This window comes from Lissotriton vulgaris, chromosome 1_2 (genome assembly GCF_964263255.1).
Source record: "Lissotriton vulgaris chromosome 1_2, aLisVul1.2, whole genome shotgun sequence".
Taxonomy (NCBI): Eukaryota; Metazoa; Chordata; class Amphibia; order Caudata; family Salamandridae; genus Lissotriton; species Lissotriton vulgaris.
This window is the reverse complement of record NC_141686.1, coordinates 329,313,887-329,341,167: the sequence shown is the minus strand read 5'-3', so window position 1 is coordinate 329,341,167 and position 27,281 is coordinate 329,313,887. Positions and strand designations below refer to the sequence as shown.

At 44.7% G+C, this 27,281-nt stretch overlaps 1 protein-coding gene across 1 annotated transcript in view; it reads left to right on the top strand.

Annotated features, from left to right (window-relative positions):
• LOC147736656 (glutathione S-transferase P 1-like) overlaps positions 1–27,281 on the top strand; it is a 113,106-nt gene that overhangs the window by 25,458 nt on the left and 60,367 nt on the right. The window contains exon 3 of the mRNA XM_086953412.1: positions 27,168–27,280. Coding sequence (XP_086809538.1) covers positions 27,168–27,280 — 113 coding nt within the window. The remainder of the gene's footprint in view (positions 1–27,167; position 27,281) is intronic.

The window sequence follows — 27,281 nt, the reverse complement described above, 5'->3', positions numbered from 1 at the left end:
ATGCCGGCTTCTGCAGGAGGCAGGGAGCCAGCCGGACCATGGGGGAATGGGGGCTCCCCCATGGTCCCAAACGAAGAGGCGAGATCCCCGGGGAAGGGGTCCCTGGGGCAATGAGTGGCCTAGGAGGGGGGTCATGTGGCCACCCTCCATCAATGATTAAAAAATAATAATAATAAATAAATGAGGCACAGCCCCGGGGGATGGGGTCCCCACCTGCTTTAAAAAAAGATATTTTTTAAATTGCCATGTCCCGGGGGATGGGATTCTAAAGTTAACATGGAATCAAATGCTGCCTCTAAACTAATTGGTCTTCTCTTATTAAAATACGAGCATAAAAACTGTTTAAAATATTTGATATAAAATTTGCAGGAGAATATAAAATGCTCTACAGATTGCTCACTCCTCCCATCGCACGGACACGGGATTGAGTTTAAATTAGAACAATAACCAAGTGGGAAGGAGAGTACAAAATGAATTGTGCCAGCCCTTAAACGGAACAGTAAACTTGTCTCCCAGCGAGTCATCGGTAGTAACAAATAGATATGGAGTGGGTGCCTATAATGTTCAATGGCCATATAGTTACGCACAGTAGTTTTACTGACCTCTACTGCCTCACGCTCGGTCTTATATAAGGAGTACAGAGCATTCTGCATATCCTTTTTTGCGACTAAAGCAGCAAGTGAATGGTCCCAAAAAATGTTTTCTATATTTATACTGCGCAAACTGCTCAACACTCCACCCAACCACGGGATATCTAGGCCCCTAGCACAACCTAAGCAGTCCTTAATGATTGACTGGGTCAGGGTGGCTGCTTCGTTCTTCCATACAATAATCCACATAAGTGCTGTGCGAGCCCTGATAAAATCAGAAATAAAATGTATATTGAGCTCTTTATGAGATATGTAATGGGAGGTTGAAATAGGGACATTCAGTATTTTTCTGCAGAATCTATTCTCCTCCTGCTGTATACCAGAGCAGCTGGTCGTCCCCCATATCTCAGCGCCATAGGTCGCTACCGGGGTACACTGATGTTTATAAATCCTTTGGACAGTTAATACAGCGCCCATGGTCTTAGGGCAAGGTATGCTTAAAATCGAGTTATTGGCCTTTCAGAACTTGCTCCTGGCCCGAGCTAAGTGCTCACTCCAGGAGCTGTTTGCAGCAAAGTCCAAACCTAAATATACAAAGGATTTTCCCGCCATCATCTTATGGCCGTCTATTGCAATCGGGTGTATAGCGTATAGCCCGGGCCACTGCTCATTAAAAAAGATTTTTTTTAAATTGACTTGTAAGTCTAGATTTTTCATAAAAATATTAAAATCTTCGACAAGGAGGCGTAAAGAATTTGATGTGCCCCCTATTACAACTGCGTCATCGGCGTAGAACAACGCAGGAATGGGTACTTTGTTCATATATGGGACGTCTTGGGTGGCCAATTTCAGGGAGGCGTACAGGTCATTGATATATATAATGAAAAGCAGGGGGCTACAGGTCATTGATATATATAATGAAAAGCAGGGGGCCAGAACACAACCTTGTCTGACCCCCATGCCAATATCAATGAACCCCGAGACCTCTCCTCCCACCCCCATTCTTACTTGGGCCTTAAGATCTCTGTGCAGATAAGCCAGGAAATTGACCAGAGTTACGTCCAGACCCTTGGGATAGAAGGGTTGCCCACAGCTTAGACCTATTAACTAGGTCAAAAGCTGTGGACAAGTCCATAAAGGCCATATAGACAGGGGATTCTTAGCAATAGCATATTTACTAATAATTAAATTCAAGTTAAGGCATTGCTCCCTTGTTCCCACCTTACTCCTGAAACCCAGCTGACAAGGGTCCAAGATGTTAGTTTCCTCTGCCCAATCTAAGATTTTGTTATAAAGAACTCTACCTAAAATTCGAGTTTAGTATGACTGAACTCAGAATGATAAAATACGTCTTTTAGTAAAGTTGGTTTTCACATTCTGGGGCCGATTCAGAGTCCGGGCTCCGAACCATGTTCTGGGCCCTTCCGACCGAATCGGAACGCGTCAGCCGGATTCCTTTCCGACCAAGCCATTCCGATGGGCTTGGTCGGAAAGGAATCCGACTCGGATTTCCGGATGGCCTACCACAGGCTCAGAGAGCCCGTCTGCTATCTGGAAATCCTCCAGTACTCCCCCAGTCGCCTCTTTACGACCGAGGGAGTAAGATGGCAGATTTTCACTGCCTTTTCGTGCCAGTGTGTCCGGCATGAAAAGGCAGTCGTAAACTGTCTCTAGGGCCCCCAGCAGGGCCCCCATGGGTGTGAGGTGGCCAAATGGTTGCCTGGGGGCACCTATGGTGCCACTCCATTGATCCCGGCACCCGGTGGCAGATCACTTGTGGAGAAGTGTGGCTCACTGGTTAGAGCAGGCAGACCCTGAAGCAGAGGTCAGAGCCGGGACCAGGGTTCAATTCCCGACGCGGCAGGGTCTTGAGCTCAAATGACCACGGACTCGATAATTCTCGCTTCGGTGCCTGACCTAATCATGGGTTCACACTCTGCAACTCTGGGCATTAAGCTTGCTTAATCTCAACAACAGCCCCCCGCGGTGGGATGCCTGGCTTTCACCTTGGGGATGCCCTGTAGGGGCTATCTCACAGGGAAAAAAAGCCAGGACGGGTTCCCAAGGCAAGCGCTTAAAGACCCCTGGGTGATAAGCGCTATATAAATCCAACATACAATACAATACAAACAAGAAGAAACCTTTACTGAGGAGAGGAACCTGAAGAAACTGAGGAGAGACTATCCCTAAGCTGAAGTGCTGCTTGAGGGATTGGCCTGCAGTGGTTGCCTGACTGCCAAAGAAAGGAGAAAGATCTTTGTGTGCTTTATTTTAAACTTGTGAAGGATCTCCAATGGCTTGGAAAAGAGCTTGCCTCCTGCTCAAGTCTCAGGGGCAACAGACTTCAAACCCAAGCTCCCCAGAGTTCTTTGGAAGTGCCTGCTGCTGTTGTGGGCCTTCTGAGGGACTGCGTGTCGCAAAGAGCTGGAAGCGCGATTCAAGAAGAAGAAGCATGTCGCCGTCGCTGCTGCTGCAGTTCCAACTCCGAAGGAGGGTGTCGCCGCTGTAGCTGTCATATTGCACCGCATCGAGAGAAGCGTCTCGCAATGAAGAGGAAGCGTGTTGCCGTCGCTGCTGCTGCCATTGCATCATGAATGTCGGTGCTGTAGCTGTCGTATTGCACCGCATCAGGAGAAGAGTCTCGCAACGAAGGAGAAGCGTGTCTCCATCGCTGTTGCTGCCATCGCATCGTGGATGTCTGCGCTGTAGCTGTCGTATTGCACCGCATCGAGAAAAGCTCCTCGCATCCCCATAGAAGTGCGCCGCCGTCGGAGCTGCTGCCGTCGCATCTTGGATGTCGCCGCTGTAGTTGTCGCATTGTGCAGAAGCCTGTCACAACGTCGGAGAAGAGTGCCGCAGCCAAGGCTGTTGGCGTCGCATCGCTGAACAAGGGTGTCACCGCTGCAGCTGACGCATCGAACCGAGACTTCTCGTATCCTCGGAGAAGCGTACCTCATCTGGAAGATCTTCACGTCTTTATTTCTTTGCACCGGAACTTTGCTGCATTTCCATCGCTGCAACATTACTTGTTGTGAAAGCGCAACTCATCATAAGGTACATTGACGCAAAGTTTTGCATCTTAAGAACTGAACTGAACTAAGCTAAAACTACCATTTTAAGTACAGTATTGTGGATTTTTGTCATTTATGGTCTTGTGTTAAACATATATTAAGAATACTTATTTTTTATACAAAACCTGTGTGGTGTCCATCTGTAGTGTTGTCACTGGGTTACTGTATGTGTTCACAAATGCTTTACACACTGCCTCTGAGATAAGCCTGTATACTTGTGCCAAGCAACCAAGGGGGTGAGCAGGGATTATTTTAGGAGTGTACCCCCTTACCCTGACTAGAGGCAACGTAGGTTTCAGGAACGTTATACTTAGAAATTAGCATTTTAAAACCCATTGAAATTCACTGAAAAAAACATAGGTTTAAGGTACGTTATAGTTAGGAATTAGCATTTAAAAAACCTTAGAAATTTATTGAAAAAGCCATAGGTTTCAGGGATGTTATAGTTAGTTGGACTTTTCACTCGTACAAAACCATAGAAATTCCTGCGTTATAGTTAGTTCAGCTAACTATAACTTGCGCCCCTGCAATGCACTGCTGATGGTGTCACATATTACCTCATTCATGACATGGTCAGTGACATCACTGATGACATCTCAAATGACCTCACAAATGACATCACTGATGACATCATCCATGTCAAAATCTGATGCACCTCCTCACACTCTAATATAATCGTTGATACAGCCACTGTAAAATACAGACTACCATTTTCGAAACCATCGACACACCAATACCAGTTACAACATATGTACTCACTGATTCATAGGTTTACACACACATCCACTTATTCTCCCATACAATCACTCATACATACAGTCACTCATCAATACAACACTATCATATGCACTCATACACATATCATATTCACTCATACACATACACAGACTCTCACACACCGCCACTCATCCATGGAGTTACTCACACAGCTAGTCAGTCATGCAAAGAATCAACCACACTCCCATTTCCTCACCTATACAGTTATACACACACCACCTCACTTATTCAAACACATACTAACACATACTTACTCTTACACAATCAATGATACAAGTACACACTCATCCATACAGCCACTCTCAAAGTCACTAACTCTCATGTTTAGTCATTTATATTTATTTATTATACTTATAAAGCGCACTACCACCTCGAGAGGCATCCTGGCGCTGGAGAACCCAAGGGAAAGGTGTGATTAGTTATAGACTACAGATTAAGCCCGGGTGGGAAAGAGCAAGGTTTTTAACTGCCTTCTAAAAGTGAGAAGGCAGTTGATCTTCCTCAAATCAATAGGCAGCGAGTTTCAGAGCTTGGCCGCAGCCACGCTAAACGACCTGCCACCTGCTCCGGATCTTCTAAATCTCGGTGTAGTCAGCATCCTAGCCGAAGCAGAGCGTAGATTGCGGATCGGCACATGCCATGAAAATTTCCTTTGAAAGCAATATACTCCAAGTCTCACATACACTGCCTTTTACATATGTAGTTACTTGGACATGTACCACTGAAAAATCTGATCTCTCACCAACATACCCATACACACTCTCACCCTCCCATACAGCTGTTTCCACATGCACTCTTGAACCGATATACCCAGTGAATCAACCGCTCACAAATCTATACACAGAGTCACACACCTCCCACCCAAACACACACACACTCAGTCTCCCATACAAATACTCAGGCAACCAATCAATAACCCATATAGACAATCATGTAGCTACTGACCAACACATACAGCAGCTTACACAACAACAGACATAATGATACACACATTCAGAGAGTTTAGTCACTAACACATGCATTCAGTAAGACACATTTAATCACTCACTTATACAGTCAGTCACGCACAAACTAAATCCTCCATTCAGACACTCATACACTCACTCATTCTTCAATACACCTTGGCACATACATAAAACATTTTTAAACTTTAGAGAAACACACAACCACTGGATGATGTCATTAGTGATTTCATTTGTGATGTCATCAGTGATGTCATCAGTGATGTCACTGACCATGTCATGAATGATGTAATATGTGACGGATATCATCAGCAGTGCATTGCGGGGGCATGTGTTATAGCTAGCTGAACTAACTATAATGGGGGAATTGCTATGGTTTTGTACGAGTGAAATCTCTAACTAACTATAACATCCCCCAAAACCTAGGTTTTTTTCAGTGAATTTCTAAGGGTTTTTTAAATGCAAATTTCTAACTATAACGTGCCTGAAACCTGTTTTTTAAAAATCTCTGGGTGCGCGTAGTCTCCACGCATCACACCTCGAAAAAACGAAGACCGGGCGCTCGCGCTTCGTTTCTAATTAGCCCCCGGGGGAGCCAAGTCCTGGGGCAATATATTATAGTAATGGCCCCCCAGCCCCTCGGACCGCCATCCCAAGGGGCTTTAAAAACATGGGTGGGGGCTCAAAGTCCCCCCCCAAGGCCCAGGGTTTGCCACCCCCCCAGGGCTTCTGTTTTGAAAAAAATAAAAGCCTGTGTGGGGGGGCTGAAGCCCCCCAACATGCCCCAGCGACTGCCACCTCCCCGGTGCTCTAAATATTCATACTAGGGGGTCCGTGATGGACCCCCCAGCCTCGGGGACCACCGCCTCCTTGGGGCTTTAGAAATGGTGGGAGGGGGGTCGTGTGGCCCCCCTACTGGAGCCTTGTCATGGCCCTGGGGACCACCACCCCCCAGGGCCAGTTTCTGCAGTGTCCTGGGGTGCCCCCCCCGGGACACTGTAGTTTACTACGGCAGACTTAGCGTGTTTTTAGTTGGGGAATTTAATCCCCTTCAATCCTGAGGGTCCCAGGGGGCAAACTAGCCCACAAGGTGCTTCCAGTAAGTGACACTGTGCTGCTTTGCAGAGAGGTGGGGCAGGCTGCGCCCCTTTTTACACCTCTCTCCAACAGTGCCTACTGGATGTAACTAGGGGGCTAGTTTGACCCTAGGGACCCTCAGTATTCAAGGGGACTTAATATCCCAACTTAAAACGACCACAGGGCGCGTTTACACAGTGGTGAAGGGAGGGGATGGGGCCTGAGGTGACGTGTGAAAACACGCCCTGTGGCACGTTTTAAGTTGGGGAAACAATTCCCCTTCAATCCTGAGAGCCCCAGGGGGCCAACTAGTCCACCAGATGCTTCCAGTAAGTGCCACTGCACTGTTTTTCAGAGAGGTGGCCCAGGTCGTACCTCTTTTTACACCTCTCTGCAACGCAGCTCTGTGGCGCTTACTGGAGGTACCTAGTGGGCTAGTTTGCTGGTTGGACCCAAGGGACACTCAGAATTCAAGGAGACTAAATCTCCCAAATTAAAACGGACACAGGACACGTTTACACAGTTATGATATGTTAACAGGCATTTATTGACCGCACGTACACCCGTGGGTTTCATGGCGCTGAGTGAGGAAGGCGGATGAAACAGAGGCGCTTAGCCAGCTACTTGCACGAATAGCCGGGTTTTTAAAGATTTTCTGAAGCTGATAAGATCTTTACAGCTTCGGAGTGAGAGAGGCAAAGAGTTCCAAAATTTTGGGGCAAGATGGGAAAAGCTGCAACCATTTATGATGAGTGCACAGCTGTTTAGTCAATGGTTGCTGTTGGGTACTAAGTTTAGTAGGTGCTCCCTAGGTGTCGTCTCCCTCCCAACAGACGAGTATAACTTGAGTATCTAGAGTGCGTTCAATTGAAAATTGATAGCATCCCTGGGGGCACTCTTTGCGGGAATAATTCCTCAATCAATTCTCGAAAAATGTTAGTAACGCTAAGTTGAAGATTGTAAAGTCCAAATGTATTTCTTCATATTCACGATATTATGTTAGTAATTGTATTCATTTTCATACAATGGTTCATTCCATTATCCATACATAGGTGTTTCTAGCTCCAATGCATTTCGTGCAACCGCCCTTCATCTGGGAGCATATCTACAAGCTTAGAATTACTGTTTAAGCACCTCATGTCATATACAAATACAAACAATACAATACAATGATGTTTAACCAATATATCCCAAGTGAAGAAGTGTGTGGTGAGGGGAACGTGAGCGGTGTATAAAGGACATGCAGTACGGCGAAATGTGTCGTTCTCCAATGAGAGAACGGGACTTACTGGGATCGGCAGGTTTTTGGTCTAAAGGTACCGGAGCTTAAACGGAAAATAAAGGAGGTGAGCGTAATGTTAAGCCGCTAGTTAAAAAAGACTAACAAAGTCTAAAACGGTTCTGAATGATCAAAGGCTGAAAGCAATACTCACAATGGAAGTTAGAAGCAGTAACACGGTCTCCATTAAAGTTCAGGGTTCCGTGGTCTCGACACGGCTGGGTCGCAAAGTTGTTAGCGGTGAAACTAAACGCCGGTGAGTTTTTAACAAAAAACGAGGTAACCTGAACGCATCACGTGATCAAGGTGAATCGGAGGTATGAAAAGCGGACTGTGAGAATACCGATCGAAGATGGTAGGCTGAATATGCGAAAGCGAAAGACGGTGGAAAGTAATAGAAAACGGACCAGTTAGTGGGTCGCGTGTTGGTGTGAAAAGTGTAATGAAATAATATGAACATGAGAATAAACAAATGTCTAAAAGTAAACATGAGCATAAATACGATCAGGATGATGTACAGAACTGTTAATACCCGGATCCAGGCTATGAAATATCATAGTAAATATGGGCACAAAAATGACACTACATTATAGGTAACATGAAAATTCAATGTGATCATTGAGTCCATTAGGCTTAGTAGCATTGAGTTTATAAATCCAATATTTCTCTCGACGGAGTAGATGTTTGGTGTTGTCTCTTCCTTCAACTTTTTGAACCACTTCTAACAACATACACTTGAGTTGGGAAATGTTGTGATTCATTTCAATGAAGTGGTTTGCCACTGATGATTTAATATTTTTAGTCCTTATATTGGACTTATGTTCATTGAGACAGGTTTTTAATTAGTTTCACCGCTAACAACTTTGCGACCCAGCCATGTCGAGACCACGGAACCCTGAACTTTAATGGAGACTGTGTTACTGCTTCTAACTTCCATTGTGAGTATTGCTTACTCCCCCTTTTGTACCGCATGATTGCATATTTGGCATTTAAAAAACCTTTGAAATTCACTGAAAAAACCATGGGTTTCAGACATGTTATAATTAGGAATTATCATTTAAAAAACCATCGAAATTCACTGAAAAAAAACAAAGGTTTCAGACATTTTATAGTTAGGAATTAGCATTTAAAAAACCTTAGAAAATCACTGAAAAAACCGTAGGCTTCAGGGCTGTTATAGTTAGCTGGACATTTCACTCGTACAAAACCATTGATATTCCTCAGCTATAGTTAGTTCTGCGAACTATAACTCGCGCTCCCGCAATCCACTGCTGATGATGCCACATATTACATCATTCAATGTAAATGTAATAATAGGTATATGTATTTTTTTATACTGATTCTCTTTTTTTAATTGATTATTTTTACATATTTTATTTTTTAAATTACATTATATATTTTTTGTATAAATGGTAATAAAAATGTTTTTTAAAATATTGAAACTGAAATATTGTTTTTTTTGTTAAATGCATAAGTGCAGAACTATAAGTGTGTTGGTTAGTAAGGGGACTGCATGCATAGTGGATAAGGGTTTGAAGCAGTCCATGTGCTAAGGCCTGGCTCACTGGATGAGTACTTGGGTAATGACTGAGTAATTAGAGCACGGCAAGGAGAGTGCCTGGGTGAATTTATAAGTGGTTGGGTTTTGGTGCAGTTTTTACAGTTTTTTTCATATGGGTACTGGTGGTAACTGACTCTGACTAACCAGTCCTAGAGCCAATGCTATGCTAAAAGACACTTAGAATACAGTTAAAAGACCTACATACACTAGGGAACACTATGCGTTGGGGTTCATCTGTGACTAGAATGACCTCCTCTGTAAGCCCCTAGTACATAATAGAGCAGGGGGATTAAAACTACCTCTTAAAACGCGCCACAGGGTGCGTTTGCACACTGATGAAGGGAGGGTGGGATAAGCTGATGTGTGCAAACACGCCCCGTGGTGTTTTAATTTGGGGGATAAAGTCCCCTTGAATCCTGAGTGTCCCTTGGGTCCAACTAGCCCACCAGGTATCTCCAGTTAGCGTCAAAGAGCTACTTTGCAGAGAGGTGTGAAAAGTGACACAGCCTGGACCACCTCTCTGCAACGCTGCGCAGTGGAGTTTACTGGAAGCACCTGGTGGACTAGTTGGCCCCCAGGGGTCCTCAGGATTGAAGACAATTTACTTCCCCTTCTTAAAACCCACCACAGGGCGTGTTTGCACACGTCACCTCAGGCCCCATCCCCTACCTTCACCACTTATCAATAAAACCCTCAAATTCACGACCTTAGCCCCTCTGGCACTCGCCAAAACTGGGAATCTGGTTATACAACTTAAGATGGAGTCGGGATCCCTGGTGCTGCTTTTGATTTACTGCCCTCCCAAGTCAGCGCCCACTTTTCCCACGAGCCTTAGTGAGCAAATGGCTACGTTGGTGATTAACTACAACAAGGTGCTTTTGGTTGGGGACATGAATTACTGGTTCAATGATGCTTCTGGAGGTCCGCAGTCAGCTGAGCTGTCCGAACTCTTATCTAACCTCAATCTTTGCAAACAGGTCCTTGCCCCCACTCACGAAGGGGTCACATCTTGGACCATATAGGGACCTATAACATATCAAAACCCACCCTAGTCATCCAGCCCTGCATCTGGTCAGATCATCACCTGATACAATTTACCATTGCATCTTCCATCTGTAAAGAAGCCACAACGCTAGCGGGCAGAGAATCTAGGAAGTGAAACTCTTTAAATAGATCTGACTTTATCAAAACTCTGGAGAACTCCGTTCCCTCTTTTTGTGGTGAGGTCAACTCTATGGAGGGAAACATTGCCAACTGGCTTTTATCTGCAAGTGACACTCATGCCCCCACAGTGAAATTTGCTCGCGCCCGCCACTCGGAGGCACACAGGTGGTTCTCTCAGGACCTTAAGCAACAAAAACTTGAACTGCGCCACACTGAGAGGAAATGGAGATCCACCTACTCTACTAAAGACAGGGAACTTTTTGTCAGTTCTCGTAGAGAGTACAAAACTGCTATCCTTTCAACTAAAGCAGCTTACTTTTCCTCCAAATTACTCAATGCCCCCAACAACTCTAAATTAATTTTAAAAATTGTTAATGACTTGTGCAACGACACCAGAACCTCGCTGACCCAGACTCCCACTCAAGAACTTTGTAACTCTTTAAATCGCTTTTTTGCGATATAATTTCTGCCATTAAAGCTACTCTTCCTAACACCTCTAATTGGGAACCTCCACAAGACATTGCCAGTAACCAATTTACCCTAGATACGCTCCAACCGATCTGTTTCAAAACCTTAGCAGCACTCTTGACTCATGTCAAATCAGGCTCCCCCGACGACTGCTGCCCCCGTTTGTCGCCAAAGACATATTTACCACCTTGCCCCAGAGTGTGCTTTCTTTTCTTAATGAGTCTCTGTCTCAAGGTATGGTCCCAAGCGCTTTCAAAAACGCCACAGTTGTCCCCCTCCTAAAGAAGCCTGAAACGGACCCCACTGACCCTATTAACTACCGTCCTATCTCTCTTTTACCCTTCCTTGCTAAAGTCTTGGAAGCCCATGTGACCAGCTGTGTGTCCAACTTCATTGAACGGTCAGAGTTCTTAGAACCAAATCAAGTGGGTTTTCGCCCGGCACACTCCACGGAGGCCGTGATCTTAGCGGTCATGGATACCATGAGGTTTAACGCAGACAGAGGTGAACATCAAGCGCCGGTGCTCCTGGATTTGTCGGCCGCGTTCGACACGGTTGACTACACCATCCTTCTCAACCGTGTCGAGCAGGCCGGCTTGCGAGGAGCTGTTTTAGAATGAATCAAATCTTTCATTACAGGCCGCACCCAGGCAGTCAGGCTTGGAGAATTCACTGCTCCCAAACTTCCTTCTACCTGTGGGATCCCGCAGGGCTCCTCTTTGTCCCCGCTGCTTTGCAATTTCTACCTCAGACCCCTTATTCACTCTCTCAAAACTAGAAACATCACATTATTCAATTATGCTGATGATCTCCAGATCATCTTTTCCCTTAGTTCCCCAATGCTGTTAGTGAGTTTCAGGCCACCTTACTCCATATCCAGCGTTGGATGGACATCAATCATTTGAAACTTAACTCAGGCAAGACTGAGTTGGTCCTGCCTGGAAATAGTAAAATCAGCTGGGGCCCGCAATTTTGGCCACCGAACTCGGGCTTCCACCAGTCCCCTCCTCCTCTGTGAAAAGCTTGGGGATTATCATTGAGGCCGACCTCTCGCTTCACGGGCAGGTGGGCGCTGTGATCTCTTCCAGTGTCTACCAGCTACGGAAAATAAGGAAGATCGCTCATCTGCTTACTCACTCTGCCCTGATCCAGGTGGTAATAGCACTGATACTCTCATGGCTGGACTTTTCTAACTCCATCTACCTCAGTCTTCCTGCTGGTTTACTAAAAAGGCTCCAAATGGTCCAAAATCAAGCAGCCAGACTGATATTTAAACTCCCTAAGTGGTCTTCGGCCAGCCCTTGCCTTGCTCAACTCCATTGGCTCCCGCTGACCCACAGGGTGTCTTTCAAGGCTGGCTGCTTGTAAAGCTGTGCACGGCAACTGCCCTAAATTTAACAGCAGTCGGCTCACTAAATACAACCCCAGCCGCTGTCTCCGCTCCCCCCACCACCTTCAGCTCACCATCTCATCCTTTAGACGCAAACGGCTGGGTGGTTGCAGCTTTTGCGGGAATAATTCCTCAATCAATTTTCAAAAAATATTAGTGACGCTAAGTTGAAGATTGTACAGTCCAAATTCATTTCTTCATATTCACGATATTATGTTAGTAATTGTATTCATTTTCATACAATGGTTCATTCCATTATCCATACATAGGTGTTTCTAGCTCCAATGCATTTCGGGCTACCGCCCATCATCTGGGAGCATATCTAGAAGGAACGACATAACTTAGAATTACTGTTTAAGCACCTCATGTCATATACAAATACAAACAATACAATACAATGATGTTTAACCAATATATCCCAAGTGAAGAAGTGTGTGGTGAGGGGAACGTGAGCGGTGTATAAAGGACATGCAGTACGGCGAAATGTGTCGTTCTCCAATGAGAGAACGGGACTTACTGGGATCGGCAGGTTTTTGGTCTAAAGGTACCGGAGCTTAAACGGAAAATAAAGGAGGTGAGCGTAATGTTAAGCCGCTAGTTAAAAAAGACTAACAAAGTCAAAAACAGGCTAAATGATCAAAGGCTGAAAGCAATACTGAAAGCCGGGCTGAAGACGGTTGGAATGCCAGAAACCGGTCCTCGGAAGCTTGTTTCCGGTCCAGGGAAGATATGGCTTGGCAGTTCGGGCTGGACTGTTCCCATGAGGCACAGGGTCAGACTGATTTGCATATAGCCATGTCTGAACTGGGTTGGCAGAATGCGCTAAAGAACGGTGATGGATTAAACCCAGATCTTTTGGCTGGGTGTGAGTGTTTGATTGCTTCAGATGCTCCGTCCATCACCACCCCCTTTTGTATTGCTTTTGGCCACCATAAGTGTGGCAGCGTATGCTCAGACATGAATCCCTTGCTCACTTTGCCACTGGATTCATGCAAGCTGGGCTGAAGACGGCTGGAATGCCAGAAACCGGTCCTCAGAAGCTTGTTTCTTGTCCAGGGAACACATGGCTTGGCAGTTCGGGCTGGACTGTTCCCATGAGGCACAGGGTCAGACTGATTTGCATATAGCCATGTCTGAACTGGATGGCAGAGTGGGCTAAAGAATGGTGATGGATTAAACCCAGATCTTTTGACTGGGTGTGAGTGTTTGAATTATTCACATGCTCCGTCCATCACCACCCCCTTTTCTCCTGCTTTTGGCAGGGTATGCTCAGACGTGTCCCTTGTTCACTTTGCCACTGGATTCATGCAAGCCGGGCTGAAGACGACTGGAATGCCAGAAACCGGTCCTCGGAATCTTGTTTCCGGTCCAGGAACGACATGGCTTTGCAGTTCGGGCTGGACTGTTCCCAAGAGGCACAGGGTCAGACTGATTTGCATATAGCCATGTCTGAACTGGGGTGGCAGAGTGGGCTAAAGAACGGTGATGGATTAAACCCAGATCTTTTGACTGGGTGTGAGTGTTTGATTGATTCAGATGCTCCGTCCATCACTACCCCCTTTTTAGGTCTCGTAGACCTATTGCTGCCGAGTTGCCTGTGAAGCGACCTTCACAGGTGGACGAGCGCCGATTGCCCATCGTGACCGCGCACGCCCAGCCCCCGCCCCCCCAGCCGTGCACTTCTCAGTCAGAGTCAGCCATGCCTCTCTCAGTTCTCGTTTGCGCGCACACACACACACACTCTGCATACACACACGCAGGCACACACACACTGCATACACACACACGCAGGCACACACACTGCATACACACACCCTCACCTACTCACTGGCTCACGCGCACACACACACACAGTCACACACGCGCATCCACACACTTGAAGTGCCCATCTCCTGTCTCGCTAGCCTGATGCACCAAAAACACAGTATTTACACATCGTCCCCCCCCCCCTACTCACCGGGCTGACTCAGGAGTCCCCCGCTGCTCTCGAGGCCGGTCTTTCCTCCTCAGGTGTGCAGGGTTAGCGGCTCAGGCTCGGCAACAGCAGGCGACGCAGAAGGTGATGACGAGCTCCCTAGACGTCCGATGTGCATGCTCACGGCACATGGAAACGCGCACAGCGTGACTTGCTCCCGTACAGCTGAGGTGCATGCTCACGTACAGCTGAGGTGCATGCTCACGTCCTTCGCTTGTTTCTGCTTGTATTTATTTAATTTCGCGGCCGCAAATGCTTGTGCGGCCGCCAATGCTTGTTACCTGAAATGAGGAGAGAGCCCGCCGCAGCAGAGCCGTCCAGCTGAAAGCTCCAGCCAGCGTAGGACGCTCCCTCCGCAGCTGCGTGTCTCAGGCATTTCGAGCAGCAGGTGAATCCAGCTCTGATTTAATCACCCTTGTTTGTTAAAAGAGAGACAGCTTAGACAGAGCAAAGAGGTTAACACTTGGGTAATGTGATAGATTAAACAATCTGAAGGTTAAGAGTAACTTTTTCTCCATATCTTAATTTCAGTATAACTATATACACCCGATTTATGCTCGTGAGACGGGGAAACCTTGAACGCATAAGTTAAGAGATAAATATGCAGTTCGTTTTTAAACAGTTGTCGTACTTTTTTGTTGGCATCTGCTGTTGTATGACGTGATGTTATTCGTGTGTATATACTGGTCTAAAACAGACGTACGCGATTTTCTCCAGATATGAATAAGAATAAAAATCCAGCAAAAAAACATAATTCCACTGAACAGTCATCAAATAAATGTCAAACCATTGTATTTAAACACAGCTTCCAGCAAGCCTAGGGTTCAACTTCCTCTCTGATTGGCTAGTTGGCTGATTCTATTTGGAACTCTGCATGTGGGGTGGAAGAAAGCCTTCCACAGCGAAAGCTAGCATGAAAAAAGTAAGTGAATTAGATTACAAAAGGATTGAGGGGAGGGAGTGGAGAAAATATCAACACGCATTGTGTTGGGTGCTCTCGCGTATTTCCGTTGCAGTTCTAGCTCTAAACGTTTTGTTTAATTTGTGTGAAATGTGTTTACACACAAACAGTATAAAATAAAGCTTAGGACTTGCATAATTGTGCTGCAAAGGGGTCTGCGCCTATATATGGACCCCCACAAAAACGATTTTCTGACGGCGGATAGCTGAGAAAATGTAATGACAGAATGTACAGCTGACTGTTGGCTACACGGTCTGTGCAGCAGAAAAACGAAAGCAGAAATGTAAAACCCAACGCAAACCTTCACCTTTGTTTGTGAAGTTCCCTGGCTACAGTAAGCGCAGCTTTTTAATGGGTGTTTCAGATTGCAGTTCATGAATACTTTCCCCTTTAATGTTTGTATGCTGTCTCCAGAATACTTACGGACCATTGTTTATTCAGTCACCGATGGCACTTAGCAGGCTGCTTCCTTTTTTTGTTGCTTTTTTAAATCATGGGATTGATAACGTGCGAGGTGTTGCACTCGTTTCTGGGGTGTAAAATGCACTGAGTCTGCTCACAGACCTGCAGTCGAATTTAGAGATCTACAAATTATTTTATTATCGCTCAGGGCTATATATCCTGAGCATTGCAAGAAAAACACGTTGCAAAAACGCAGAACAGCCTTTTTCGTCCTTCTTTTCCCGTGTTCTTTTTTCCGTGCTCAAATCTTGCAACTATACTTTGCCAGATAAGTAAGCTCTTTAAGCTGAATGCACGCTGCCGATTTACCCGTACATTCGCGGTATACATATGCTGACGGTGTGTGCTTTCACTTTTTTTTTAAGCTGGAAGGCATATTTGACAGGAAGCACTCGTCTTTTATTTTAACCACCACTGGTGTGAATTTAAGAGGGCACCGATTATTGTTTCAGTTCTCTAATTGTGTCTCACTTGTGCAGCTTGTGAAATCACAGCAGGTCATGGAGACGGAAGCAGCACCAGATGTGCGTCACTTACCAACCACCCTGTCCCTCTGCTGGTTAGTGGCTTCATGCACTTTTCGTTTACTGGCCTTCTTCATCCCTACTTCTCTGGACTTGAATAGACAAACACATTTTTTCCCCTTGGCTTCATTACGTTCACTGTGCTCTTTACACAGCTCGCCAGTTTACAAAGCAAGTTATAGTCTTTGTGGGAAGTTTGAGGTCCTGGTGTTTATGGCAACTGTGTGTTCCACACAACTCAAATTACCTGCTTATCTTGATAGACACCTGGCTGACTCACACATCAGCTCCCATCATCGTCATAACTATCACCTAAGGTATAAGATCAGAAGGCAAGACAATTACAATAACTTTTATTTAAGTATTAATTATTTTAAAAAATTAAAAGCCATTGTTATTTGTAATATCAATACATCTAAGTCACTTAAATACAACACATATTGCATTACAAATTCTATAGGTGTCACATTTGCAAAAGTTATAACTATTGGCATTGTCATACACAATGCCAATAACTCAAACTTTAATGCTGCGAGACCTATTGCATTGTAAATGCTTGTTTAAATATGCAATCATCGCTGAAAGACTGACCGTTTTCAGTCATGTAAACACTCTTAGATGATAAGCTATACACAACCTTCACATTAAAATGTGCAAGTTTTCTCATACGAGCATATATATTGCTCTTTAAGGCTCTTTACTAAAAGTCTTTTATTGTTTTTACCCTTTTACTTTTAGAACAACAGACCTATTGTCTTACTACTCATCATTGACAGCATTTAGAATTGCTAAAAAAATAACTCAATGTCTGTATTTATCCACACTTTAAGAGAGGAAAATAAGTACTTTTCTGTCAGTATTTATCTGTAAAAATCAGTAAAAACATAAAAAGGAGCCCTACTTATAATGTATTAATGTTTTCAACATAATTAGAAGTAATTAACATATAAGTGCGGTAAAAGTATGACACAGCACCTATAATACCTGACTTCGAACGACAGCGTACACAGTTCGATTCCAAAGTCCATCAGCATCTGAGCCCACCCCTATCTCACTGTAGGTAACACCTTGCTTAATCTTCCCAATGCCCCAAGCGCCGGCCCACCTTTCCGGGGGTAGCTTTACGCTTTACAAATGATGGAATTTTTTTTAATTTAACAGCATAGTGATAACAAATATTAAGAATTTTTTTTCTTCTAATGTAAACAATCTTTTTTTTTAATGTCTCTATTTAGATGTTTTTAATCATGAGAATCTAAAGGACACAGTTTACCAGGTAACACTTTTTAAACTCTCCAACAAATGTAGATAATAAGAACCTTATACGTGTTACTATGGAAATCGAAACCTTTACAGCTTCACAGTTTGTAACTTTTCCCAACATGTGCACAAGTAAAACAGTTAAAATGTGAGCACGTGTAAACTGTAAAACGTGACATTTACATAGGCGGAGCCAAATCATCCTTCCATAGACTACTAAACCACTAAAAACTATATAAACCACACCTATTGTGTGATTAGTTTTGTTTCTGTGAGTTATTTCTGCATCGCCAATCTGTGACGCAGGTTCCCTTTTCTAGCATTGGATTCTTGTTTTGCGTCAACATACATATTCTGGAGTTGTATGTTGTTTCATTATGGCATAGTAGATAGTTATATTTTTGTGTCTATTTGTAAATATTTCAACATTTATATCTAGAAAAAAGTGTTATTGCATGTTTTCCCTCTTTCTCTGTAACACCAGCAGCTTGTTTTCAGAAACAGATAGATTACAACAAACATTGATCCTTTTCTGGCTGTTTTCAGCTTATATATTGTGACTTTCTATATTATAATATTGACACTGTACTTCTCTTCAGAGGTGTTGGTGACCCATTGGTGCAAACCCTAAACATTTACCATCAACGTCACCACCTTCCAGTTGTTAGTGTGTTTTCCCCTAGGGATCATATACTGTTAATATGAATATTGTAATATTAACAGTAATGCCGATCTCAGTGGAGTTCATGACCTGTCGGCACAAAGAGTAAATATATATAAGCAACGTCACCAGCTTCTGGTTTTTAGTCTGTTCCCCCCTTTTGATCACTTGTATTTAACTGTTTTTACTTGTTATCCTTATCTCAGATAATGTAGTGCGAGAGTGTTTGTTGTAGCACTTCTATTCTACTTTATCTAGAAGTAACTGATGCCCTCTTACATTAACAAGAATATGGGGAAACACTTTTACAAACTATAGCAGAAAAAGGGAAGGTATGGCCATGCTTAACTGATTCTTTATGAAATTCCATTTTTGTTTGTCACCACTTATACAGTGTCAGTTTCAAACCTAGACTGAAATTTTTGCTGCCAAACCACACCTCCCCACACCAAGTAAACAACACATTATAAGTAAATAGTGCTCCTGGCAAGTATCCCACCCGCAAACTTGATAAAAAAAACACAGCAAGACACTGTCATTTTTCCACCGTGATTGTACACCACACAGCAATTATATAAATGGCCCTTAAAACATATAAAAACTATTTTTAACTTCATAATCCCTGTCCACCACCTTGTGACCATTGTACAGAGTTAATAGTGTTCCTAACCTCCCCTCTACTACTTTCTTTTCCCATACTCCTTTGGAAGTGCATCACAAAATCACTGACAATAGTGTACCGTTCCCACCCAATAAGGAGCAAACTTGTACTCGGAACACTTTAGCCAATAACATGTCCATGTTGTTCCACAGAGGAGGAAGGAATGACTACCAAAACTTCTGATTTTAATGCTTCACAGCTAATGAACATTAAGCTTCGTAAGGTACAGCTTGGAACAAGTTACCCAATTAAATTACTACTCCGCGAAGAGGGAAGGAATCGCTGACAACACTTCTACTTTCAACAGTTTACATCCAATCAACATTAAGCTTGGGAAAGTCCTCCTTGGAGCACGTCAGCAAATCAGAGGTCCCTCCTACTCCACAGAGTGGAAGTGAATGGCTGGCAACACTTCTACTTTCAATAGTTCGCAACCAACCAACATAAAGCTCAGGAAAGTCCTCCTTACAACATGTAAGCCAATTAGATGTCCTTGCTACTCTCCGGAGCAGAAGTGAATTGTAGAAAACACTTCTACTTTCAACATAAAACTTGTTGTTGGAACACCTTAGCCAATTAAACGTTAAATTTGTTCCACGCACACATACAGAACACACCCTCCTACAAATTAATACATTTCATGGAACAGAGTGACTCTATCCGTAACAAAAGTGAACACTGCCTAATAAATAAACATTATTAAACATTATATTAAAGAAAAGGCGCAATACGCCGCATTGTTGTTTTCCCGATATAATTTCCACAGCCTACTGCACCCCACTCCCAACATGAGTGAAGCCCCGGGTCTGTGGGGGCCCCAGCGAACCCCTGCTATTATTTTTATTATATTTTCCAGTGACTTCTTCTACGACTAACTGTTCCTATGGAAAAATTTTAAAACTCCAGCACAGTAACTGTTTTAATTACCAACATTGTGTAGTGAACTTCTAACCTCTGTGCTCACTTAACTGTTCCATGAACTGTTACTATGGCAACAGGCAGTAAGCAGTTTGGGGGTAGGGTTGGAAGGCCCTGGCTGTACAGAAACGGTTATATTTACCCAGGACCCTTTACATAACAGAAAGGAAAGCAAAGTAATACAGAACACTGTGTAGCAGATTTCCAAGTAACTTGTGCAACGCGTCACTTTTCCCATCTCAAAAATTATCCAACAGTAACGCAATTAACTTGTAAATCTGCCCCTGTGCACATTACGAGCAAAAGAAGTACACAACTCATTCAATTCTTTATTGATCACAATTCGACAGTGTTGCTTCACAATTCAAGATGCACTTCAATAAATACTTCGTGCCTATTTAAATGGGAGATGGGATTGTCGACACTACAAAACATTGGGGCATATTTACAAACACAGCCTTAAAATTGTCGTCACTTTAACAGCAGCAAACTACAACAAAAATGGCGAAAATGGACTTCAACATGCTTTGTTATCGTACCAGAAGATTTTTTCAACATTGCTGTTTGCTATGTGTAAGAACTGGGACCACCAGTTCCCCGGGGGGGGGGGGTAGCTTGGCTTGAGCAGGTAGGCAACCAGGGGCTTACGTGTAAAGTAGCTACATAACACACTCATCCACTGAGTCAATAAGTATGCGCAATAATGGAGACCACATCTGTTCTTTTGATTAAAGTCAATAGCTTTTATATAGGATTCAGATCAGGGTAATCAATTCATCAACATTTCCAAGAACACTTCAATAAAGCATTTTCATCATGTGAGCAACAGTAGCAAATCAATAAGTAACACATCCTGTCGCAATAACCTTTTCAGCATTGGTCTCAGGTTTCATTTAATACAAGCAACCAAACATTTTATCAAGTAGAAGTACCGGTCGTCAATCCCTCTGGCCAGAGCTAACCACTAAACATTTCATGAAGCTCTAATTAGCAAGTATTAACATTTCATTACGGCTGACAACTCCCTGGTGCAGGGCTAACTAGTTCAGGCTGAGTCAACCAGACATCAAGCATAACAGTTGATTAGGTGTAAGCCTAGCGTCAGGCATAAACAGTGAATCAAGTCTGAACTTGTCACTGGGCAGGAACAGTTAATGGGACCGAGTACCCTAGACGTTTAATTAAGGCCCCACAGTCACCAGAGGCTCATTGGGGCCAACGGGGCCCAGTCACAGTTTTCCCCGGGGGAGGGGCGAACTCGGGGCCTTGTTCGGCCTTCCGCCCTCCTCCCCTGGGAGTTACCTGATGTCTTCGGCCCTCCGGGACCCTTGCGATGGCTCTGCGGCTGGGGGAGGGGCTCCGGTCCTCCTGTGGGCCTCACTTGGCCCAGCGCGGTGCAGGCGACAGATGCGGGGCACCGGCGCCCGTGGAGGGGCAGGCCCAGCGTGTGTGGGGAGATCGGAGGGGGGCTCCTGTGCTCCACGACCCCCTCCGCTACTAGTCCGGGCTTGGCTGGGCCTTCCCCGGGTGCCGGGCCTCGTTGAAAGGGGCGCGATCCTGGCAGCCAATGGCTGCGCGGCTCTGGCGGGGGCGCGGCCGATGACGCGGCAGCACTCCCCGTCACGTGAGGAGGGAGAGCTCGCCTTCAGGCCTAGTGCGCTCGGTGCGGCAGCCCTCTTCTGGTATACGGGGGCCGCCGAGGGGGCACGATGTCGGCGGGGACTCCAGGGGAGCGCCGGGGTGCTGGAAGGCGGAAGGCTTCCGGCCTAGGGAGGCCTGTGGAGGATTCCGGCGGCCCTCTCCTGGCATGCGGTGGCCGCTGAGGGGCACGATTGCGGCTCTGGAGCCGCGACCACAAGGGGAGTTTCCATGGCGCCTCAGGAGGGCGCATACGGCTCCGGGCCGTGGCGGTGAGTCGGCCTGCCAATTGCTAGTATAGTCTGAGTAAGCACTTCACACGGCAGTTATGTGGGGGCAATCCAGCATTTGGGGGTACATTACAGCGCTCAGGAGCACATGAAGGGGAGCACCCTCAGCAGCTCTTGACAGGGCAGACAGTCTATGACACAGCGCTTGACAGGGGAGCAGATTACAGCGCTTTTCAAGCGATTCAGCAGGGAATGCAGGCAGGATGGAAATCATATCAATTCAGTCAGGGGGAGGCAGGCAGTACAGGATAGGCCCAGATGGAGGCAGGGAGTGTGCAGGGGCAGCACAGTCCAGTACCTGGTCGATCCCCCAGTAGTCTCTAGATGAAGGGCAAGTAGTCTTCTCGGCGCTTGGATGGTTCTGCGCCCTTATGAGGTGGTTTCTTGAAGAGGGGGGGCTTGAGTTGGAGGCTTACAAATTCCCTCAGGTCACTGAAGATGGTGCCTGGGTTCCCCTACTGCTGGGCCAGATCAGAGGGCTAGTCTAGGAGGAAGAAGAAGAAGAAGAAGAAGAAGAAGAAGAAGAAGAAGAAGAAGAAGAAGAAGAAGAAAATAACAAGAGGAGGGAGTGGATTCTGTCTCCCCTAGCAATTCACATAAACAAAATGGAATCCACTCTGGTAGTGGTAGTAATCCCTACAGTGGTGGGGAGCACACAGTGTTGTTTTTAAATACCCCTCACACACCAACAGGCCCCTTGGAGTCATGTTTCATCATTGGGGTCTTCGCACCCCTCTACGGGATGCGGCGTGCTACGACTCACGAATACGTAGGAGCACTGAAAGTGAACTATGTGTTGGTGTGTGAGGGAAATAAGTGTGAGTGGTGAGGTGATGGAAAGTGAAGGTTAAAATATACCTGGCTCGTAGGAGGAAAAAAAGAAAGTCTTTATTAAGCCCTCGGCTGGTATCAATAAAAAGGTGCAGGGTGAGGTTGTCGGTTACTGATTAGGGTACGTCAACCTCAAAAGTGCGTCGACATGTTTTGGATTGTAAGAACTCCTTCTTCAGGAATAGGATATGCACATCTATCCTCACCTTACTCACATAGAAATATAGATGTGAAAGTGTACTCTACAAAAATTAAAAAGGTGAAATGTACCTATTCGTGTTATGGCGAATGAAGTCTGTTGCACCCAATTGGTGTTAATAGTACAGAACTTATGGACAAAGGCTAACTGGCCTCATGAACCAAAGCGTAGTATTGGGGGTTCTTTCTTCCTGCTCAATGTGGCAACGGTTACTGCAAGGCCTGGTAGGCTGCCTTCCCCTCAACGCGGCTCCGACGGTGTGAATGCAGGCAGGATGGAAATCAGAGCAATTCAGTCAGGGGGAGGCAGGCAGGACAGGATAGGCCCAGATGGAGGCAGGGAATGTACAGGGGCAGCACAATCCAGTACCTGGTCGATCCCCCAGTAGTCTCTAGATGAAGGGCAAGTAGTCTTCTCGGCGCTTGGATGGTTCTGCGCCCTTAAGAGGTGGTTTCTTGAAGAAGGGGGGGCTTGAATTGGAGGCTTACAAATTCCCTCAGGTCACTGAAGATGGTCCCTGGGTTCCCCTACCGCTGGGCCATATCAGGGGGCTAGTCTAGGATACCTCACTCAACTTAAGAGGCAGCACCTAAATCCTGTCACTCCCAGTGGCATAAGTCCCTGACTAGGCCCTCCTGCCTACATCTCCTGCGTGGGTCCCCCAGGTCAGTGATGCCCCAACTGACTAGAAAAAGTTCCTTCCCTTGCTTATATATGCCCAGGTCAGGTGACCACTCTCTAAGGCGGCAAAAATTAGGCCCCGCCTTTCTTCTGGAAGATTCCAGGAGCTTCCCCACTCTACCTATGGACAGGGGATGGCAGGCTGGCATTGCAACAATGTAAGAGGTCCCAGTCAGCTCCCGGCAACTAGGGTGCTACACTAAAAGACCACACTGCAGTAGCAGGGGCCAGTGGCAGCCATGTTTGTAGTAGAGAGCACCTGCACCCTAACATGTATTGGCCATGGAAAGGTGCCCGGAGACCTAAGGGCCACAAAAAGAAGGTGGGAAAAATGAGGCAAAGGCGAAAAAAATAGGGAAAGACCACCCTAGGGCTGGCAGGTTTTACACCGTGCAAGAGTGGGAGCCACCCCCTGGGGCTATAAAATAAATGGTCCCTACCCCCGGGACACTGCTGTTTGCTATGAGAGGGCAGGAGTCTCGTGGCTCCCGCCCTCCCATAGCAAACCTGGTTTGGATTTTGAAAGAAAGAGCAGGGAAATCTGTTCTCTCTTTCAAAATCCAAACTAGATTGCTTTTCCACATGCATGTTAGCATCTCCCCATGTGGAAAAGCAATGCCGGCTCCCGAAGGACACGGGGAACCGGCGGGAACGTGGGGGCAATTTGGCTCCCCCCATGGTCACCAACACTTTTTATAAGACCCGCGGGATAGGGTCCCAGGAGATATTAGAAATTACTGATAGGGGCTATTTTTTACTGTAAAATTAGAAGTCGCGTACCTAGCGCGGCGCTCAGTGCGGCCCCCTGGTGTGCACAGGCTGGGTGCACATCTCATAATCCTTAGGGTGCATGACTCCAGCGCCTCTTGTGCACAACTTCTACGCGTTTGTTCGCCGGCATTGCTTTTCCACATGGAGAGCTACTAACATGCAGCTCCCCAAGTGGAAAAGCAATCTAGTTTAGAATTTGAAAGAGAGAACAGATTTCCTTCCTATGGGAGGGCGGGATGGGCACCCCGGGACACTGTAGGAGCCAGCCCTCCCACAATACATAAATCCGCAGGAAGTAGTGGTCCCCGGGGCCTTGGGGACCTTGGAGTCCCCCCACCATTTTTTTTTTTTAGCCCTGGGGGATGATGAGGCTCTCGAGTGCTCCAGGAGGAGGCCACGCAGCCCCACTCCCACAATACATAAAGCCCCGGGGACCTTTGAGCCTCACCCAACCATATTTTTTGGACAATCCCCGGGGCGCTCAATTTTATTATTATTTTTTTTATAGCACCCTACGCCACTTGCAGTTTAAACAAATGTATATATTTTAATTGGCCCTGGAGGTCCTTCTCGGGCCCCCTAAGCAGGTCTAGAGGGTCAAAGTATTTCTACTCTGCCCCCTCTCTACGTTTTGTGCACTTGTTCCACTGACTTCTTCAGCCTCGCTTCTACCAAGGCACAAAATGGCTGCCAATAGTTCCTGGTTTTGAATGTTGACAACCACTTGACAGCCAATTAGAATTCAGCGCGTGATCGGGAGGGTGCACTTATGATACACTCACGGTGCGCTCATAGTCCGCGGATCCACCACACCCATAGATATATATTTCCTTTTAACTTTAATTTTCTCAGGAAATACTAAACAGATTGACACCATTTAATCAAAAGGCACTAGTCTGAACTGAGGACTACATCTCTGCCAAATTTGGCGTAATTCCGTTCAGCTTTTCGGGCTGTAGCTGTGGCTAAAGGTCCTATGGGAAATTGCATGGGGACCCCCTTTCTTTTCAGCCCCCGCTACACGAAATACCCCAAAACTTTCAGGGAAAGAGCGGAACGGAGCTGGCCATTAGTTTTGAAAATTTGGCGAAGATTCATCAACCAGCGCAAAAGGTATTCCAAATAGAATGTTGCTGATTTCCTATGGAAAATAGGTCCTAACTATAACTACCTACTGGTGACCGCCAGTAGGTAATATATATATATATATATATATATACTATAAAATACTGCTTGCCTCGATTTATTTAAACGTGGTATCTCTTTATCTGTTCATGTATGTTTACGTATTCTACATAAATCATATATTTGAACGCAACACTTTTACCATAATCCATTTAACAGTGATACCTCATGATCTACTGTTGGAATGTTATCGTTTTTGGATTCTTCTGTATAGATAAATAATTAAAATGTTTCTAAACATGTGTGGAGTCTCTTTGTGGTGTATTCATTTTGTATCTGTGTGAGTTTGGTGCGCAAAGGTTCCCTGATAGAATATCGATGACATAAATATCGTTGTTCAAAATATCGGAAAAAAAATGTAGTCTACAAAAATATTGCCTCTCATACCTAAACAGATGAGCACAAAAATATTGAATCAAAAATATAGATGTAAAAAATATTGATTTCAATATATATAAAATAAAATAATGTATATTAAATATATTAAATATAAATATTAATTTTAACAAAATACATTTAATTTAATACACATTTTAACAAACTATAACAAACAGGCTTAATAAAAAAATATAAATATACAAATATAATTAATATAAATATATGTATTTACTTTAAAATAATAAATAAAGTATTATTTTTAATTCAATTCAAATGTTTAAAATTATATATAAAAATATATACATAGGTCATTTAAAATGTAAAAAAAGCATTCTATAATAAATTTAAACATTAAACTATCAAAAAATATTCAAACTTACATTTCAAAAATAACCTCAAAGCATCAGTATGGAAAGTGTTGCATAGTGGATGAATTACATTTACTAATCCAGCTCCAGTGACTGCAACAGTAGGGAAAGTGTTGGATAGTGGAGGGGTAAAAATTACTATTCTCACTCCAAAGAATGCAACAGTAGGGTAAGAGTTGGACAGCGGACGGGTAAAAATTAATATTTAAACTCCAGTGACTGCAACAGTAGGGAAACTGTTGGATAGCAAAGGGGTAACATTTATTTACTTTTCCCACTCCATTAAGGGCAACAGTAGAGAAAGTGTTGGATAGCGAAACAGCAAAACTACTATTCCCACTCCACTGAATGCAACAGTAGAATAACTGTTGGATAGCGTAGGGGTAAACATTTTTATTCCCACTCCAGTGAGCGACCCAGTAGACAAAGTATTGGATAGCAGAGGGGTAAAAATTACTATTTCCACTCCAGTTAGTGCAACAGTAGAGAAAGTGTTGGATAGCTGATAGGTAAAAAACTTACTGCTACCACTCCAGTGAGTGCAACATTAAAAAACATTTTGGATAGCAAACAGACAAGTATTTCCTTTCACACTCAAACAGTTGAAAGAAAAAACAAAAAAAATACAAATTATTACAAATCATAAAAATAAATAAACAATATTTAGAAATAAAAAAGTAAATATATTAAATATATAAAAAGAAAAAATATTATAATGGAAGAAGCCAGGCTGGCAGTAAAAGAGGCTTATTTATTGCCAGCTTTGCAACGACCATAAGTAGAAAGTGCGTATTTGCGCACCGCTTGTAGGTTTTCAAACACATAACTAAAAGGCATTGTAATTTACAATGCCAGTAGCTCAAAACCTAATGAATGCGAGACCTATTGCATTGCAAATGCTTGTTTCCCTGGACTCACAAATCTTTCTAAGCCTGTACCATCAGACTGTAATGGGTCAGTAAGCGTCCACATGAATTGTGGGCAGAGGATTTTAGGACCTTTTCTCCTAAGAAGTGAACGGAAGGGTGGCTGCCAGCGCTAATGAAGTTGTTTTGCCCCCCACAGGACGGGCAGAGGCCATACGGCTTCTGCTCTCTGACCAGGGCGCCCAGTGGAAGGATGAAGTAATACAGATCCAGGATTGGATGGATGGAAAAATAGCGCTGAAAAAGGAGGCGG